This window comes from Pygoscelis adeliae, unplaced genomic scaffold, assembly GCF_000699105.1.
Source record: "Pygoscelis adeliae isolate BGI_AS28 unplaced genomic scaffold, ASM69910v1 Scaffold421, whole genome shotgun sequence".
Lineage (NCBI taxonomy): Eukaryota > Metazoa > Chordata > Aves > Sphenisciformes > Spheniscidae > Pygoscelis > Pygoscelis adeliae.
In genome coordinates this window covers 232,307-252,855 of record NW_008824011.1, presented here as the reverse complement: position 1 = coordinate 252,855, position 20,549 = coordinate 232,307, and the positions used below count along the sequence as shown (strand labels likewise).

At 39.7% G+C, this 20,549-nt stretch overlaps 1 protein-coding gene across 2 annotated transcripts; it reads right to left on the bottom strand.

Annotated features, from left to right (window-relative positions):
- Positions 1-1,306: 1,306 nt before the first annotated feature.
- Positions 1,307-20,492, bottom strand: NBR1 (neighbor of BRCA1 gene 1). 2 transcript variants are annotated; one of them, XM_009326629.1, is made up of 21 exons: positions 20,316-20,492; positions 17,858-17,920; positions 16,511-16,529; positions 16,102-16,124; positions 15,044-15,262; positions 14,393-14,467; positions 13,039-13,256; positions 11,781-11,945; positions 11,077-11,283; positions 9,614-9,773; positions 8,818-9,105; positions 8,213-8,365; positions 7,650-7,725; positions 7,075-7,185; positions 6,401-6,589; positions 6,143-6,277; positions 4,023-4,374; positions 3,647-3,741; positions 2,998-3,076; positions 2,129-2,234; positions 1,307-1,742 (listed from the first exon to the last, which is right to left on the bottom strand). In XM_009326629.1, the coding sequence occupies exons 1-21, from the start codon at positions 20,472-20,474 to the stop codon at positions 1,566-1,568; spliced, it is 3,069 nt and encodes a 1,022-aa protein (XP_009324904.1). In that variant the 5' UTR covers positions 20,475-20,492; the 3' UTR covers positions 1,307-1,565. The 2 variants fall into 2 exon arrangements, with proteins under 2 accessions (XP_009324904.1, XP_009324913.1); XM_009326638.1 differs by having other exon boundaries at positions 1,307-1,739.
- Between the last annotated feature and the right edge of the window lie 57 nt (positions 20,493-20,549).

Below are 20,549 nucleotides of genomic sequence, written 5' to 3'. Positions count from 1 at the left end.
ATTTAAGAGTATATCTTCCACAATCTATAAAAATAGGTTTAAAACAAAAATGGTATGATACATTTTTTTTCTTCAATTATTTTAATGGTATCTTATCTGTAAGGGTATTACGTCTTTTAAAAAAGTTACTACTACTGATCACCTGGTCAGTCACGATACTGGTACTGCTTCAGCTACGTTGTGACAAAACAGGAACACCTTAGTTTGAAGCAGCAGTAATAAGATATTTTAGGATTAATGGTCTCTTACTGCAGCAAGGAAAAAAGTTTGCTTGAAAGTAAGAACGTAGCCAACACTGCTGTCACCTTCAGAGGACTGGACTCTGAAAAGTTATCTATGGATACACCACTGCACAGCAGTGTATGTTGCTCGTTTCTCGTGATTCTTCAGAATCAAATCTCTCTCAGCACATTTAGAAGGAAATTCTTAGATTTCTAAATTAAGTATGGGCATCTAAAGCAAAATCTTGTGAGAAAAGTGAATCCTACAGATGGAAACATGGGAGCAGCTAGAACCATCGCAGGAGACTGTACACTTAAAACTGCTTAAGTTAATGCATTTTTCAAACTATAATGTAAGTCACACAATCCCTACCTCAAGCACTCTTCCCATTCCTAAACTCTACCAGAATTTGTACTCCAATTCAGGCCTAGGTTTCTACACATTCTTCAATTCTTCTATGTGGTATTAACAGAATAAGAGGTTTGCACTGTACTGAAAAGAGATAGTGGTCAATTTTTTATGACTTTTACAAAGAGCCTATAAAGATTCTTTGAAAGACCTTTCCTACCCTTACACTCCATTTTTAACAAAGTATTTTATGTAGGCTGTTAGGGATATGTTTTATGCTGTCATTACTAGAGATGGTTCAACTGCTGCTGGTAAATTCACTCTCCTGCTTCATTCTGCTAAAAGAAGCAATGATTTTCCTGGTATTCATCAGTTTAACAGTGGTTACACCTTCAGACTTTTCAAAAGTTGTTTGCTGGTTTAAGATGGCTTTTGTGTATGAGTAATCTTTTTCTTCGAAGAATCATTTGTAAGGTTTAAAGTCTGTTAAATTACTATCATGCACTGGACAAATCAATCACTAAATCATATCAAAGAAACAACTTGCTAGGTGTGGGCATCTCTTGTAAATTAGGCAAGACTACATTTTACAGCAGCATTTTACATTGGTTCCTATTCCAAAGCTTGTTAAAAGTCAACAAAACAAGTTTCCAGCTGCCTAAAAAAGAAAAATCTTACACACAATAAAAGGGGAATTTCTCATCTGGGTGGAAGGTTAGAGTAATGCTACAGGATTCAGTATGAAATTAGAGACTTTAAGATTACTCATTTAACTATGAGGTCCAAGTAACAGTTGAAATTCTGGTCTCCAATTCATAAGATGCTGTGACAAGCACTGTGACATTTCTATGACAAAAAAAGTCAAAAGCTCAGAAGAAAGCCAAAGTTTTAGTCACACCTCCAAAGAGAAAGCAGGTGAGGAGTCACCTGCTACTGTTGCAGTGTTTAATGACAGTTTATGCAATGAAAACGATTCCTCCCTCCACCATGAAGGTTCAGCATCTACTGCTGTACCAGTCACCGTTACTGATCTGAAGCAATTCAGTTACCACTTGAACCATATTATTGTTGTGTTTCTTCAGCAGTCGCAGGTTTAACTGCCTGTCACAGAATCCCATCTCACACAGACTGGATAGAAGAGTGGCAGTGTGCTCTTCTGTAGCTGCAGGCTGCTGAAAACAAAAGATTGTAAGATAAGCTATAAAAAGATAATTTTTTTGCCATTTGAAGCAGTGGTCCTGCATTATACTGGAATATAATTAAGGCACAGAGGCCCTTTTGTCTACAATTAAGCTGTTTATATTGACTTTCACTCTTCACTCACAGAGGTGAATTACCACTCTCACATGACGCTGTAAGAGACATGCTTCTATCCCCATGGTATGGATTTCCCTATCTGCTGGTGGAGCAGCATACTTCAAAGGGACACCATCAAGCTTAATGTTTTACTGTTGCATGAAGTCCTATACAGAATATAGATACATTTATAAAGCATAGACCTATAATTTTAAGGTTGGTATTCTATGCAACTCACATAGCATACAGGAAAGATGTTTACCTGTTCTATAACGGGTGGCCCAGCAAATAATGCTTTGTAGGCAGAAGCAGCAACTGACAAAGCTCCTTTAACTAGTTCTCCTGCAATGCTGCCTCCTTGAGGGTATCTGCAGAGAAGTCAGGTATTACTTTAGGATCAGTACAGCCAAGTGTTTGTTACACATGAAATGCAAGTCTCTCCCTGTTGATGTGCCATCTGAGATTTAGTTCTTATTGGAGAGAACAACCTACGATCCAAAGGAATCATTGCTGTTTGGGACTTGAGCTATCCAGGAAGCTCATTTCTTCTTTCTTGGTATCTTCTATTAAATTGTGGTTTTATGCTAAAGCATATTAGGTTGCCTTCCATAACATGGCCATTTGTAAAGAATTAAGTATTCTCACCCAGAAGAGTACATCTATACACGAAAGCTGGGCACTGTGATACAGCCATTCAGGTCAGAGTAACTTCCATTTGTTTTCCATCAATTCTTAAGTCACTTAATATTCTGCCCAATGTTTTGTCTTATTCCTCCAGTCTCAGTATCTTAAGATGCTTAACTTTGTAGCTAACTTACAAAATCCCTATTTTAAAAATCTGGAGATTTTCCAGGAAAAAAACCCCACAGTATTTTAGGATTCGGCTTGAGCTCTTCATACGCTTTTGCTTGCCAATTCTGCATCCTTCATATTTGTGTCTAAGTAGAAACTGAGATCTTATGAAAATATAGCATTATATAATTCAGCGTATGTTTCCTTTAAGAAGGGAGGCCTTTCTACCAAAATACTGACTACAGGAAATCTGTAAGCCTGTGCTTTTTCCTAGGTGCCTAATTTAGCAGTTCTTAGTTTAAAACAGCATCTGGGAAGTCACAGCTTCAGCTTCATTACCTTGGGTATTCTGAGCACTTTTGTTTACTAGTTAGAAATCCAGAAGATCCTGGTCCATGACTGTCTTCACCACTGGGTTCTGGAACAGGAAGAAAAAAATATCATATCAACCTGTCCAGTTATTGAGAAGCTGAAGACATGCAGCATGTACATAAAGGGAACGGAGTGGGATTCAGTCCAAAACTAATACTTTCAAGTTTAGTTATCCAGACACAAACTAGGTATACAGGATTCTCACTACAGTCAAGACAATCAAAAGAATTTCAGAAGTCATTTGGCTGATTAGTCAGTGGGTGTCTACTTTAACATGACATGAACTGCTGTCTGAGCTCCCAGTAACTGTAACAACAGCTTAAATACATAGCTCATTAATTCCAGAGCAAGGTAGTTTTCCAGATGTCTACAAATACTTCTGAGTACCCTCCTACCATTTCTAATTAATAGATGCTCTTAGCTGATCCACAAAGCTAATTATTCCTTTATTCAGATCTTCTACATAGTAAAATTTCAACACCCAGAGAAAAAAAAACAATCATTACTTGTTACTCTTGAGGAGAGCAGAATCTACCAAGACACCAAATGCAATACTAGGCATAAGAAATAGGCGGTAACAACTGTGGATGCACCCTTCATTAAGTACTGTCAATACCTTCTCTTATTTGATTATGAGAAGCGGAAGAGAGATTCTCTGAAGCAGATATGTTTGGTTCTTGGAAGATATGATTCTGAAGAGATGCAAGATTCCTGAGAACATAAGGCAAAAAAAATTACTACTTTCATTCTACGCGTAGGTAAGTCAGGATCAACAGACAAAAAAAAAAGAAGCTTCACATGCTCCCTTCTTTCCCTCTCTCACACTCACCTAATCAGTGAGTACAGGCCTTATAAGAAGTTGCAGGATTTAGGATGTTCACTCCAGCATGAGACAAAACTTTTGTTGCAACAATTTCTGTTTGGATGCTGAACTTCAGCACAACACCCAGCAACACTAACATAACCATGTTGTTCTTGTCCAAGAAGCATACCTTTGTGTCTGGGGTAAGGTGTCCGCAATCTCTGGGGTTAGTGGTACTACAGCCAGTGTTTGTGAAGTTGTCAAAATATCACTGACACTGTGGATCTGCGGCTGGCTGCCCCCTTCTGGACTCTCTGCTCCTGTTTCAGGTTCTCCTGTCTTTTCCAAACTGGGCTGAGAAAGAGCAGAACTATACATAGACTCCCCTAAAGGACGACTGGTGTCAAAGCACTCAGGGAGAATAATGATATAATCCTCTGATGAAGCAGAGGAGCCTTGACTTTGAACATCATCTTCCTCTTCATCAGAATTGCCAGTATCACTACAGGGGCTTGCTCTCTCATCAGACAGTGGAAGGTCCCCTAACAGGGAAAAAAAAAGTGAAGTATAAACAATTGTCCATTTTGTATGGATAACAGCAAAGACAGTATTGTCCCAGATATAAAAGGCAAGTATTCAGAAACAACTGTAAACCTTTGCTGCTGATATTAATGGTATAATTTTCTTTGTCTATTGGAGGGAGGGTAGGGGTGCAACGTGAAAGAGTAATAGATGTTACTGTTAAGCTCTACTGGGTTTGCACAGCAAGGTTTTGGTAGCAGGGGGGCTACAGGGGTGGCTTCTGTGAGATGATGCCAGAAGCTTCCCCCATGTCCAACAGAGCCAGTGCCAGCTGCCTCCAAGACAGACCCCACCGCTGGCCAAGGCCAAGCCAATCAGTGACGGCAGTAATGCCTCTGTGATAACGTATTTAAGAAAGGGAAAAAGTTGCTGCGCAACAGCAATTGCAGCTAGGAGAGAGGAGTGAGAATATGTGAGGGAAGTGAGAATATGTGAGAGAAACAGCTATGCAGACACCAAGATCAGTGAAGGAGGGGGAAGAGGTGCTCCAGGCACCAGAGCAGAGATTTCCCTGCAGCCCATGGCTAAGACCATGGTGAGGCAGGATGTCCCCCTGCAGCCCATGGAGGTCCACCGTAGTGCAGATATCCACCTGCAGCCCGTGGAGGACCCCATGCCAGAGCAGGTGGATGCCTGAAGGAGGCTGTGGCCCTGTGGAGAACCTGCGCTGAAGCAGGCTCCTGGTAGGACCTGTGGACCTCTGGAAAGAGGAATCCACACTGGAGCAGGTTTGCTGGCAGGTTTGCAGTGTGACCCTGTGGGGGACCCACACTGGAGCAGTCTGTTCCTGAAGGACTGCACCCCGTGGAAAGACCCATGCTGGAGCAGTTTGTGAAGAACTGCAGCCTCTGGGAAGGGCTCACGCTGGAGAAGCTTATGGAGGACTATCTCCCATGGGAGGGACCCCACGCTGGAGCAGGGGAAGAATGTGAGGAGTCCTCCCCCTGAGGAGGATGGAGCAGCAGAGACAACGTGTGATGACCTGACCACAACCGCCATTCCCTATCCCCCTGCGCTGCTAGGGGGAGGAGGTAGGGAAAAATCAGGAGTAAAGCTGAACCCGAGAAGAAGGTGTTTTAAGATTTAGTTTTTATTTCTCATTACCCTACTCTGATTTGATTGGCAATAAATTAAACTAATTTCCCCAAGTCGAGTCTGTTTTGCCCGTGACAGTAATTGGTGAATGATCTCTCCCTGTCCTTATCTCGACCAATGAGCCTTTCGTTACATTTTCTCTCCCCTGTCCAGCTGAGCAGGGGAGTGATAGAGCAGCTTTGGTGGGCACCTGGCATCCAGCCAGGGTCAACCCACCACGTAAGCCTATGCAGATATGCTGCTGCTATTAATGCTTATAATAAAAACAGGAATAAGCGCTACACTGAGAACTTAAACAGTAGTTTTCAGCTCCTAAATTACATGCATCAGAAAGTTCAAAGCACTGACTTCCATATTTTGTACATGTAGCTTGAAGCACCAGCCATGCTTAACATACGAGCACTTATTTGAATACCCCACTGGAACCTTTATGTCTCAATCTCACTTTTTTTTTTAAGCAGCTGTTAAACTAGCTGCTTGTTCAGAGTACTGACACCAATCTTCTGATGTAATAATGATTCTCTTGATCTAACAAAGATCAATTTCCTGGAACAGTGTCAGATCTTTTTATACCTGATTTTTTTTGTAGCCCTTATTACAGCTTTATCTTAAATTCAAACCTATTTTACTTACCACAGTCATTTTCTGTCATTCCCTCTGACTGATGAATCTTTGCTTCCTTTTTAGAAGTGGAATTAGTTTTTATCCTAGGAGATTCTTCATTTATCACATTGCAACTGAAGGTGTCTTGCGATGTTTGTAAAGAATCTAATAAAATCGTCAGGAAAAACAATTAAAGTGATATCACCACCTGCAGTGCAGGGCAATTTGTGGCCAATGTCTGACTGCAAAAAAGTAAAGCCACAGAAGCCAGCTAAAGACAGTACTTACTCTGGAGGATTTTCTTTTTTTGTGGGGGCTTATGGTCAGGTGCGGCATCCAGGGTTAGAGAGCGAATTACAGTTTCACAGACAAACTGAGTCCCACTCATATCTTCTTCCCCTTCCTCCTGGTTCAATGGATGTTCAGCTTTCACTTTCACTACGCAAGTATCTGCAGGAAAGCAGGCTTCCGCCATTCCTTTGAAAGGGAAACGTAACAGATTATTTTAACACCACCACAAGGAAATGTAAGTGTAAGAAGAATTTTTTAGGCTAGCCAAGGCTAATAACAACAACTCTATGTGTTAATTCTTTTTAAGAACTGAAAGATTTTGGAATTCAGTTCAAGTTGAATGTGAAAGTGATTGAGAAGTATGGGGGCCACACCTGGAGTGTTTGAGTATGATCTCATCTATAAAGGGCAAATTGTTAATTCTCCCAATTTTAGTAGTTGGACAATTCAAGAGAAGCATTGGTATGTCTGAATTCTACATGTATTATACTCCAACCTCTACAATCAGAGTAGCATCAGCCTACAGGTTTACGAGCCAAACAACTGTTTGTTTTTCCACAGAAGGGAAAGACAGGAGTTAGAATTCTTTTTAGACATCAAGACTACTGACTGCACAGAAGTGACAATATGCTCCTCCCCTCACCCCCAAGCTCCCCAGGACTACCACTTACCAGGCACTGGTTTAAATCCACTCCCCTCATTCTCCTCCTCTATCTGACCTAAGCCAGGCTTCTCCAGCAAGGGGCTATCATGTGGCAAAGGGGACATGCATGGAGTCATGTCTGAAAAACAAAGGCAGCAAAGATAATTGGCACTAAAGGAGTAGGAACTTTCCTTCCTCCAGGAGGCAACCTCTTAAGAAGTTATCCTTTAAGGGATATTCTTCCAAGACTGAAGAAACCCAGTTATCTTACAAGATAATTTGGTGAAATAAACAACTAGCTTTGCATTACACTGGCACTGGTTGAGCAAAGAAAATGGCAGCCTTCTTCAATGTCTGGAATCTTATGGTCTTGGGGATGTGAAGCTGAAAAGAAGCCAAGACTGAAAAATACAAAGGATACAAAGCACTATCAAATATCTCCTCTAAGACTGCAGTAAGAATTAAAATGAACAGACAGGAGAGCTGGGCAGACACTCTAGCCTGAAGAACAAATAAGCCTTTTGCACAAGTTCAGCTTTTCATTGGGTAAATAGTTAACTCAGAATGCTAGAGACGGCACACAGAATATGAGAAGAACCTTACCAACAGGAGTATTGTGCGGCACTCGCTCCAATTCCTGCACAATATTTATGTCCAACAGCTCAAAGGACAGCAAATCCTACAGCAAGAAACACCACAGAGTTTTCATCAGCAAACCCTGAAATGGAATCTTATGCTATACTTCCCATCATCAGATCCCATTAACTTACAAATAAGTCTACTCCACTTTGTTAGTTACTCAGCATGATCTCAGACAGAGGGCAGTTTTCCCATAACGTACATCCATGTCATAGAATACAGTACACAAATTAGGGCAGCAAGAGGCAAAGCTAAGTACTCCCTTGTTAAGGGCCAGAGAAAGACCCAACCCTGTGACTCTTTATTGAGAATCTTAGTCTGTCCTGCACGTACCTTCCATATAGTGACGGTCCCTGACACTAATTCTAGAAAACAGTTCAGCTATATAAAATGCAATATACTCTTCCTGAAAATACAGTGGCTATTTTAGAGCTCAGAAGCTTTTTTATTCTTATGGATGTCTATGTACCCAGATATCAAATCCAAGGTGTTTTTTTTTAATCTCAACCTGAATTTTAGCACTTTACCTGTGCAGTGAGGAGATCAACAGATGGGATATAAAATTCTCTCTCACTTGGCAGATTTTTGATCTTTAACGGAATAGTTGGCAGAGGTATTTCGGCCTGCTCCATGATTTCACCCATCAGTTGAGCACCTGCTTCTGTCTTTAAGGAAGCATCCTGCAAAAGCAAAAAAAAACCATCCCAGAAGCCCCTTAGGGCAGGCAGCAAATAAAACAATTACAGGAAATGTAAAGCCTGAATATTGTTTATAAGAACACAAGTAACTTGAAAAGAGATTTAATTCAACTCATTTTAGAGCCAAAAGGACAAGATGTAACATAAAGAGAAATCCTGCAGCATTTCAGTTTAATCAAAGAACTAGAGAAATAGCTGCTACAGCCCGATAACTAATCCCATGCCTGTCAAAAAGAATGACCATTTTAGAACTTACAAATGCAATAAAAGTTGTGTTTCTTCTCTATTAAAAATAAAAATTAGAAGCAAACAACTAAAAGAATCCCCTGGAAATCAATATAGTTAGGGACACTACACCATCGCACCAAACAATATTCATTGCTCCTTCTGCTAGGCAATTCAGAACTGCCCCAAATACCGTGTGAGTTACTTGCCTGTTTGGTGCTGGAAGCTTTATCCTTCTGACAGGAGTCAGAATCCTTCCAATTGCTTTCTAGATAGTCAGTAGCTGGGGAGGGATCCACAACAATGCTGCACCAGATCCTGGGTCCAAACTGTTCCCCTCTGTGTGACAGCCTCCAGTGAGAGGTGTAAGTTCCTTCTATATTAGGAGCTACAAACTCAACTGAAACAGTTCCTACTTGTCCCGATGGAAGGGATGGCACTAGCACATCTTTTTTTTCAGAAGATGCCAAGGTCAGATTTCCCCACATAAGTTTCAGCTGAAATATACAACAGAAAAAGCAAAAAAGTTAACTTCACAAGCTTCTCTGCAAACTGTGGGCAGTAAGGAGCACTTAAAGTTCCACTGCTGAAAGGCCTTGTAGATACTAGGCATGGAGAGGCTGCTAGTAAGCATTCTCACATTAGTCACTATCACCACAAAGTAAGAAGATAACCCCATCTTTAAACGTGAACTCGGTCACTTACAGAAGAAAAGCTTTTTGAGTCATAAAAGCAACATGCCTGTTGTAAACAAGGTTGAACTGTAACATTATAACAGCACTGGAAGACATGTTCAGTGATGTTAATCTTTTTTGCTTTCCTCCTATAGTCTGCAGTTGTAAAGAATACCTAGACAGCTTATTGCCCCGGAATTCCCAGCTTGTGAATTAACAGGCCAAGTGAATCCTAAATGGGTTCTGACAGAGAATTCAGATTCTTAACGCATACAAATATTATCTTCCAGAACTATTTTAGTGTTTAAAAGTAATAGCAAAGGAAAGATACCTTTGTGTCGGAGCTCCATTCCACATTGCCAGTATTTTTCATTCGCCAGTGTTTGATAAACTTTGTTCCTGGTTGCAAGTGAGTCCCATCTGGCAAATTCTCATCCACAAATACTGCACTTAGTGTTGGGACAACTGCTTGGAAGGGTTGACTAGGACTCCTGGGATTGGGGGGGGAGGAAACAAACAAACAAATACACCAAAAAACCACCAAAACTGAGGAAGTCGTTCAGCTGCTATTTCACTGGCCAAAAATGGAGGCCATTTAGTTTGTTTTCTTTTTATCTCTACAAGTGTTTCAAAATTCTAACATTTTAGCTACTGTTTTCATCTTAAGTCTAAACACCACATAGCAGTTTGCTTTCCTTTGCTTAAGGTAAAGAGAAACACATCAAAACAAGATTTTCTTATTTGGAAGAATATTATTATTATAATTACAGAACTCAGGTTTAACAGAGAAAAGTTCACTGTTCTTCACTTGATTTGATTTAGTCTGACAGCACCTCGGGTTATGCTATTCTGTTAGAGAATGAAGTAATTATCTTTATGATGTTGAATCAAAAAGATGGTACTATAGTCTAAGCGCTAGTGTCCCTTATTTGGCCTTACAAGCAACATTTTTCAGCAAGATACCACAGTTTTCTCCTGAAAGGGGCTCAAAAATAGATTTAATCCAAAGCTTTACTGTTAATTTGGGTGCACTGAGAGGGGACTGGTGAAGCAGCTCATATGCATGCCAACTTTAAAAGATCTAAAAAAAATTAATTTGTACCTAAATTAGCATTGGTTTTGTTCCTGTAATATGCCTGTTCAGCAAAAAGGAAACAAAGATAGCTATTTCAAGCTCCCGACAAATGTAAGTAACTGGTTAATGTTAATTTGACTTTTAAATGCCCTAAATGGAAGGGATGAATTAAAGAAACTAGAACTATACAAGATTTACACCTGTACATTCCTAAAACCAAAGTGAACAGAAAAGGCGAAGTGGCTGCCTGCAAAGGCTGCTGTCTAATGAGCCTCAGCCTAATATCACATGAAAAAGGAAAAAAGAAAAAACAGCACTGAACATAAGCACACAGAACATACTTGACTTTATGCAGAGGCAATATAGCAGGAAGATACAGACTTTAAAACTGGCAGTAATGTTAATTTACGCTGTATGCGCATGCATGCGTATATATGTAATCCTACGCATTCCCCTTCCTCCTAAATCTGTATAAACCTGTAAGTTTCTGGTAATAACCATGAGTTGCTTTTTTTCTTCTCCTACTCTCCTCCCAAGTAAAAACCATAAAAACACTCCACCTTGCAAATTCCATTTAGACAAAATTCTCACAGGGTCCAATGACAAGTGACACTTTAAACAAGCAATTTTATAACCTTCCTCCTGTTACTTTAACTTGGTCTCATCACAAAAGGACAGACAGCACAACTAAGAAATGCTCAGCTAACAACATCTCTTACAGGAAGGTATTAGGTTGGAGACTCTCAGATTTCAGAGTAGGTGAGCCACTAGTTTCCAATACATGGACAGAGTTCCATAGATGAATTTTCCTGTGCAATTTTAGCTGCTTTTTGAGCTCTCGGACCTCTGCCTTTCGCTGTTTCTTCTCTGCTCGTAATCTTTGCTTTTCTGCCTTCAGAAATCTTTTGTCCATCTGTTTCTGGAGCCTGCAGAGAGAATAATCCACCTTGTTACAATACATTAAATTGATTAGGATTTAGCTTTAGCCAACACAGTCTTAGTCTCAAAGGGAACACTTCAGGAAATGTCTCATGCTTCTAGACTGGATACCAGATGATTTTAAAAGAATGTCTCCACAGTTGCTTGTGAAGATATTTTGAATGGCCCCAGTGAAAGAGCAAACTTAAAGGCAGATTAGAGTATGCTCAAAAAAAAGCAAGCTCTCAAAGTTTGCTACCCACCTATGACACAAAATTCTGTCTTTTCTACTTTGTTATTGAAAATCCTGTAAGGTTCGTGTCTTACAGCTTATATATAACCTATTTTTAGCTACTCACAATAAAGTTTGAGTACCATTTTCATTTCTTGTTCTCTTGTTTAGATTTAGAATCTAAAATGAAAGCTGAACATCAACCCAAATACAGGTGTCTCCACTTTGCTATCAGGAAAATCTTGTCAGGAACTGACAGGTGCCACCATTTACCTAACTTGCTCCAGAGTAGCAGGCAGGCGAGGTGAAAACTCTGCAAGGCTGTGATTCTCAGCAATACATAGTACTGGTCTTCGCAGCTTTAACAAGACATGATTAGGATCATGTGCATATGTTCCTGCTTCACACTGTTCACAGATATTGTAGGCTGGACAAAGGCTGCAAAGAAGAAAAGGCAGAAGGTTATCAAGAGGCAGACAAAGAATTAATGCACTAGAAAAAGACACTGAAGAATAATTAATCCCTACATTTCTGCAGGGAAACAACTCTGTATCATATTACCATTCTAAACAGTGCCTGAGTGAAACAGAAGCTGGTTTTCTCACTTATACATCAATATTTGGAGCCATCTGGAATATCTAGATCAGTATCTCTCTTCTTGGCAAAACTGCAACACAGTTCTCACTTCCTTCTTAAATACACATAGAAAAAACCTGATGCTTCCTTTAGCATAAGTGACTAACAATTATTGCTATAAAGGATAAAACATTATACTGAAATCCAATGCCAGAAACAGCCTCATATGTATGAAAATACAGAGGATAAGTCAACTGAATATTCAGGGATGCAAAGCAGATTGCTCCTGCAGGAACAGGACTGGTAAAAAACAGACTGTCAACTCCTGCCAGCAAGAAAAATAAACATCCAAAGAAAAACCCCTGTTGGCATTCCATTCACTGCTGCTGCCTAGTCCTAAAATACTCACCTTTACAGCAATTGCGTCATTCAAATAAAAGCCTCATTTTTGACACCTCACTTAAGACACTCATGAAAACCTATTTCACATTATTAAACTGATAACAGTGAGATCATTTAAAAAAAAACCACACACACATGACATGCTTTAGTCTCATTGACTGTCAGAACTAAATAAAGGACTATTACAGACTGGTGGTTGTAAGTTTTGCTTTTTTGTTTAGTTAACTGAACTGAATGAAACAGTCTCCTTTACAACTACTGCATGTTATATGTAAAAAAGGTAAAGAGTGTTTGAGAATATAGCAAGAGTTATAAAGTTCTCTCACTTTAACAATCACGTTTTCTCAAAATAGTATTAATCTTGCTCTTATGCAGATAAGGTCTAGTCACCATAGCAGAGAACATAAGCTGTTTGTGAGACACATACTAGAGGTTCTGAAATGTACAGCATGCTGCAGATTAGAAATCTAGACGTCTACAACACCAAGATAGTTTCTCAGACTCATTCACATGCCTTACATGTTAGGTTTCCCACACTCCCATCATATTCTACCTGCACTGGTAGCGAACTCCAACAATTCGGGCCTGGCAGTTGCAGCAGGAGATCAGCCAGTCACACTGGTTGCCATTCCCTGATTGGGTCTCTGAAGTTGGAGGTGCTGCTGTAATAGAGCTCTCAGAAAAATCTGGAGGCTGGTTGTGATGAACAAGCTTCTCATATAGCTTCTGTTCCAGTTTCTCAACAGTTTCCTTAACTACTTGTTCCCTGAACTGGAAAAAAATTGAAGCAGTCATGGATGAGACCTACCTATGCAGCTTCAAAAGTTGGATTACATTGTCGCAAGTCTCCCAATCCGTAAGTCATAAAGTAGCTCAGAATCCACTTCCCATCCCCCAGCACATTCCAGATGAAATTAAACAAGTATCACATTCCTCAAAGAGGATTTGTATTTTAGGAAATACCAGCCCATAGGTTTTAACAAGGCAAATTAAAAATCATATATTCATGTTTACAATACTAAGGTTCTTCCATAACCTTACATGAAGGGAAGGAAACTAATCTCCGAGATGATTAACACAACTCCCAACAAACCCCTCTGGAGTCTCTATCATTAAGTCCTGATTTCATCCACCACGGATGTTTTAAATACAACCATTAAGTTCCCCTATTTTTAGTTTGTAGAAAGAAGTGGCAAAGGAAGGGAGATGCTAGAAAGAAAAGCTTAAAGATAAATCCATATACTATTGTACCGCTGTACCTTTTAAAGAACTCACTAGCTAATTCTCAGCATTCGTATCTAACTGCTTCTCAGTGATGTTTATTAGCTGTTCAAAACAAGTTAGCACCCACATCTTATTAATCTATAGGTTATGCTCATTGGCCTCCTGGAAGTATTTTCTTAAACTGAACAATCAAGAAAAGCAAGGTCATCAAACACTATGCTTCAAATCTCAGGAAACCCTAAGTATTACCCTACTGAAACTGGTCAAACAAGAGTCTCCAACAGCAACACCGTATTTCATGCTCTCTCTCATCATGAGTGCCCTGAAGTTCCTATGACTATCTGGAGTGCAACAAGGATTCTAGCATGGGAGCTTCTTAAAACTACACTCAAACCAATCAAGTGCATAAACCAAACAATCCACTTCCGACAAGAAGTGGCATGTATCAAACTTTTTTTAAGGTAACACCTACACTGTACAGTCATATTTAGACATCTGGTTTCCATTTATTACTACAAAAGCAAAGTGATTAGACACCTAAATGCCCTTTAAGATCCTGGTCACAAGTACTGAGAGCAAGTGTGATCAGATGTATAGAGTTAGGCATCACAGGTATCTTTTCCACCCACAGCCTCTTACATATGCCTTTAAATATACTAAAATTCAGAAGAAAACACACTTACTGTTTCCAAGTAGCTAGTAAACCATCCTGGAGGATTTTCATTTGCTCTTCCTGTTCTAGTGTGATTTAACTTTTGCTGGGGAAAAACAAATAAACAAAACAAAAAAACACACCACAAAAATAAGTCACAAACCTTAAGTATGCAAAGCTGCAAAAAACACTCAGTACAGCAAGTTAACCACTTTCAAATAGCTCTCCCCTCAAGTGTCTTTACAAAAAAAAGATTTCAAGTTCTTTGGAAAAGAGTGGAAAAGCAACACAAGGAAGCCACTGACATTTTCCTGAGAGATTTCTGCCTCGTTACCATTTGAGTGTAATTACACATCAAAGCCAAAGAAATCAAGTCAACCAGAAGTTACTAGATGGCAATCAGGGCTTCAAGAGACCAATTGCTTTGTTTATCAAAATACTTAAGAACGGTCAACATGAAAGAATCTGTATTTCTAAATGCAGCATCAAAATATCCTCTTGAAGACATTCAAACAATTTTGCGAGCTTCAATGGGTGCAGGTAGCTGCAAACCAAAGGACCCGTTGCAACTTCTGAACTCAGAGTTTTTATGTATGGGTAAAGATGACTATCAGTCTATAAAGTGAATTACACTTACGAATTCTTTGTTTTAATGAATATATAATCCAGCTCTGCATCCTACCTGAATTGTCAGCTCCTTTTCATTTTTTAAGACTTCCTCTAAGCCCTGAGCTGGCATGGAACACTGCGAAAGAATTTTCTTCTCGTCTTTAAGAGGTGCCAACTTTTCTGTCACAGTTTTTTCATGTAGTTGCAAAGAACAAGAATATGAAGTTTCTTTCAGGGAAGAGTTTTCTTCATACACATTCATCTGAAGTTGATTTCGTTGTTTAACTGCAATCTAAATAAACAGTACATACATACACCATAGTCACTCCACTTACAGCCAACATACAAAATCCTGTAAAAATACAGCACTACACTACACTGGAGAGGTTGGGGAAAGACTAACACACACAAAAAGAAAAACTGAGTGAAATGCCAAGGTACAGTCAGCTGATAGTCTATTCTGCCTTTCTTAAAGGTTACCAAATTTAAAAGTTTATTATAAGCAAAAGGTTAATTATGCAGATATTCTGCAGGAATTTTTCAATCTACAATAAAGCTGTTCATATGAGCCAGTAAATGATACAGAATCCGTCCAGGAATTTACAGTGAATTTTAATTTATGATTATTTTCAAATTATCAGATTTGAAATTCAGACCATGAGCAAAGAGTTCTTGAAAGCATTAGTACTGCACAACTGAAATTTAAAGGAATGCAATTCTTATTTTGTCTAAGTAAAATTTACTGCTTATAAAGTAACTAAGCATTGATACCAATGAAAGTTTTATTGCCAGAGTACAACATTAGAGTCTACGTGGCAAGATTTTTAAAGGGACCCCATTAGAGACCAGTATCTCCAAACATGGGATTAGCGTTTGAGAAAGCCAGCCATTTAACCAATGAATTGGCTGCTCAGGGCCCTGAATCACAACTGCCTATTCAACTAATTTATACAAATCAAGATTAGCCTGGATGGAAAAAAAATGTAGCAAAACATTCAAGCTAGCATCCAAAGCTAGAAAACTGAGCTATTCTGATTTCCATGGGCCAGGTAATGCTATCTTTTTCTCAGCTACACCAATTTTAATTGGAGAAGGATGAATATATTGAAAAAAGTCAAAGAGAGCATTTACCTTCAGAGCTTCTTCATATTCCTCTGAAGAAAAAGGGAAAGAAATGTTAGTTTTCCCTGTCTCAAACAACAGATGTAAGTTTAGCACACAGTATTTAGGGACCCTTACATCAAGGAGTGTCTCCCATACCTTCTGTAAATTCTTTTAAAATAGTGCTACTGAAGGAAGAAGTATCTACGGCAACAAGCAAACATGCTCTCACAGCCTAGAGACTTAACATTCCATTAATTTTGTCATTTCCAATTTGTCCCTATGGATCAAAACCTCCTTCCTTTGGGAAGAAATTGATGCCCAACCATACATAAAATTCAAAAAATCAAAAAGCAAGCATTCTCAACTGCTTCTCCAAAAACAGGAACAACAGTTGGGGTCTGTTTACTGATTTCACTTCAGTAAAATAGCAGCTCACCTTTGCTATTCACAGAGACCTGCAAAGAGAAATAATAGTGAGTAATAGCCACTGATATGTTTTTGTGATTGTCTTAAGAGTAATACGTTTTCAGAATAAATGTACTTTTATTCAGAGTTGCTAAAATACCACTCCTTCAGATACTTGTTATTGCTGCCATGTTTAATCATCAATCAATGTTGTGGTGTTCCAGAGTAGACCATGTTCTTTATTAGATTTACACAGTAAGCAAGGTCTCTGGCACCTACTAGCATCCAGAACAAATGTGGTCTCATCTACTGGAAGTAAGTTGGTGCCGGTACCACTGGGTTTGCTATAAAAGTACACAGAGGTTGGACCCAGTTGCTTCTAATGCCCAACATGAAACACTTAACTGTTCTTTTGATCTAGGTACAAGCCAAGCCCATGTTCTATATGTGCTCATTTATCAATTTTGCACACAGAAGTTACTAATACAAGAAGCTATTTAATCACTACAGAATTGCATGATTCTGAACAATGTTTACTCTATTAGTATTTGAAAGAGATCTTTAACAGATGCATCTATATATTTATATTGATACAGGCTGGAAAATACAGGGAGAATCTTCCCCTGAAATGTTGCTGGAAGCATCTTGACATTTCCCCTTAGGGGGAAAAAAAAACCAAAACCAAAGATCCCCATCTCTGCAATTTAGTAGAGCTACAAACCAAGTAGTGGAACATAGAGTTTGCAAAAGTTATGTTCTGTTTGAGAGCTACATTCTACTCTAAATCTCTAGATAAACAGAGAGAATACGAGAGGGTAAGGTTATGCGAAGCAGGAAGTTACTCAGCAAGGACAACTACAAGTAACCGATTTGTTTTCCGAGTCAGTAATCTGCTTGGAGATTATACCATTTGCATAAAACAAGCAGAGGATTTGCGTACACTGGATCACTGAAGTAAATATATGCTAATGACAGGGGACCTACATTTTTCAGAGGAAGGAATGTAGATTGAAGAGACGGGACTTTACCATGGCTGCAAACACAAATAGTTACAACTACCTTATTCTGATAAAATGAAAAATTGAAAAGTCCCTCAACTGAAGCATCCCTCCCTCAGAGCACGTAGAACCACTGGCTGTTTCTATGGGGTAAGAAAAAGAAAGGCAGTAGCTTCTAAAAGAATATTTTAAAACAAGTATGCTACATTAAGAGTGAAACCACAAGACTAATAGCTATTTTCTTAGAGGGGCCAAAACGTCACCTCTGATCTGCATAATAGACACTCCTGAAGAACCCACTACAAGTTATCAAGAGGCAGAAAGGTTCACACCAGTCATATTTTGGTAGACCTATTGGGGGGGTGGGGGTTATTCATTACCTCATCATTATCCTCATCAATGTATTTGATCTGAATGTTGTCCAGGTCAAACGAAACTTTAACCTGTAAGGAAGAAAGAACACAAAACCACAATGAGACAGGACTACAGATGTTTTCAGTTAATCATGATTATTAGTAGGGAAAAATCTTTTAACCCTTCCACCCCTCCCTTCAGTTTCTCAGTTGAAATAAGCACTGTTTTACAAAATCCATTCTTCTGGAGTTGAACAACTCTCCCCAGTGCCTTGCCTCCAACCTTTACTAACTTGTTATAATGAAAAGAAAAAATTCATTTTGTTCATTTTTCACCTTCCCTAGTTAATGTTTACCCCAAAATAAATAATAATAACCTTTCCATTATAAGGGGACTAGCTCAGGGTTAACGAACTCACTCATGGTAAACACTGCAATATACAAAGGCTAAAGCCAGCAATCACCGAACACTAACTTTTACATTAAAAAGCACCAGGAAGACAGCTCAGACAGGTGAGCAGCCTTTTTTCCCCAAAAACCTATTTGTGTTTTGAGAAACTACGATTAATTCAAGTACTAAAACGAGCAAAGTATCTCATTCTGGTACTCACTGGCTGATGCACTGTACATCTGAACATATAAACCCATTACAGAGAGCAGAATTAGGAGAATAAAGCTGAGCAGCTATTTTGTATTTTGCATTAATAGGGCAGAACGAACAGCATTAAATGACCCATATATGAAGGCAGTTGTTTGCTTATGTTGTATAACAGTTTTTGAGGCTCATGTGCATTTTTGTATCATTTAGCTACACAAGCTGTGTTTTTCTTGACAAAAAACTCTCTCTGAAAAACTGCTATACCCGAGATACATTCTGCTAGCCTGGACCTAATAGAAGAACACTAGCAGCCTTAGAAGACAGCAGGTGGCTGGGACTTACATAGCACCACAAGAGCACAATGACATAGTTACATACATTCTGCAATGCATGTGCTACAGGCAGGTTCCTCCAGTGATACATCCCAAATTAATTTTGGGAGTGCAGCAAGAGAACCAACTCAGCTTGTCAAGAAGAAACTGTGGTCTATGTCTACATTGTCTAGTACCACAATTTGTTCCCCTAAAACTCAAGCTAGAACTAGAAATCAGGTTATCCCTTATAAACACCAGACATGTTTAATAATACATTTAAACATAGGAAAGACACAGTTTAACTGATACCACCTTGAAACAGTAATTTACACAGCATAGTTCAGAGACACCCAGTGGTACTACCTTGATTAGAGAAACATTATTGTAATAGAACACCACACCTTGAACAAACACACCCTCACTCTCAGACTACTTAAGATTAAGGGCAACACCATGCTTACATAGCAATCTGCTTCCAAGCTTTGATGCAAGTAGGATTCTGACTAGTTCAGACATTCTTGTAGGGTCTACTTGCCACCAAGTATTTTAAGCCTGAACTAGCACCTCTTCTAGAAGACTGAAATACAATGAGTGAAGATGATGCAGTTCAAACTTTGAATTTGAGTAACTCAACAGTACAAGAACCTCCTACAAGGTACACTGGAATATGTTAGCTAAAAAAAGAACTGAAAGAGAGAAAATAAAATACTGGCAAGATCTCTTAAGATGCAACTTTGACAGTAAGCTAAAAAACCACAACAGTTGCTACAGAATTAAAAAAAAAAAACCAAAACACAAACCTGCAGCTTCATCACAACCAAGGGAATCGTCACTACACAATTTTAACCTCAGCCAATACAGGAATTTTCACTAAATAGCACTGTAAATAAACATCCAAACAAAAACTATTCAATATACCAAGTGCACGATATACAGCCCTTCATAAGCAACTGTCTATGCCTGCATGGCCCACTAACAAGAACAGTTATAACCAAACTAGCACACACAAGGCACCAGGAAACAAGAAACCAAAAATGTGTATTAGCGACTCAGTACCCCAGAAAGCAAAGATAAATCTTCAGGAAAACGTTCTATAAGCAACAGAAGAGTGTTACTTCACCATATCTACTTAAGTGAGTAAGAGAATGGGATATAAGAGGAACAGACTGTACTTTATAGGGGTACAGTGCCAAAACCAAGTATCCGTAACTGTGGAAAAGAGCAAAGTACACAGCCAAGGCCACCTGCTCACACAGAAAAACAAGCGACCCATAAGAAGCTTTATCCAAAACAGACTCTTCACGCCACTCTAAGTATATAAACAGGAGTAAAAGTTACTGTTAACGCTAAAAGAAAAACCGAGACCGCAGCAGAACAAAACACCAGTTCTAACAGCCTGTGAAATGGGGGAAGCCGAGAGAGAAGACGCTGGGCCCTCGGAGAGGCGCTTACACTCCCAGCGCTTCACCGAGACGGCTCTCCACGGCTGCGGCACCGCGGCTACAGCAGCGCTGCCCCGCGGCGGGCCCTCCGCTCTGCCTCCCGTGGCGAGGCGGGACGGGCAGCAGCTCACCATGGCCTCCACATCCGCCCACGTCGTGTGCGCCGAGTCTGACACCAGGAAACTCTGGGTCTCCCCACGGCAGGTGACGCGGAGGTTCACCTGCGGCTCCATGCCGCGCTCCTGCGGAGGCAAGCGAAGCCCTGTCAGGCGCCCCGACAATCCTAACATGGCGGACAGAACGCGCCCAGCCCCGCGCCCTCCGCGCGATACCATTGGCGGTCCCGCCTGCCACTCATCCCCCCC

Excerpts from the sequence above, each read along its gene's own strand:
- NBR1 (XM_009326629.1), bottom strand. The coding sequence starts at position 20,474 with ATGTTAGGATTGTCGGGGCGCCTGACAGGGCTTCGCTTGCCTCCGCAG. Across the intron at positions 17,921-20,315 it reads GGGCGGATGTGGAGGCCATG|GTTAAAGTTTCGTTTGACCT; the intron begins GTGAGCTGCTGC and ends TCTTCCTTACAG. Across the intron at positions 6,278-6,400 it reads AAAAAAGAAAATCCTCCAGA|ATTCTTTACAAACATCGCAA; the intron begins GTAAGTACTGTC and ends CGATTTTATTAG.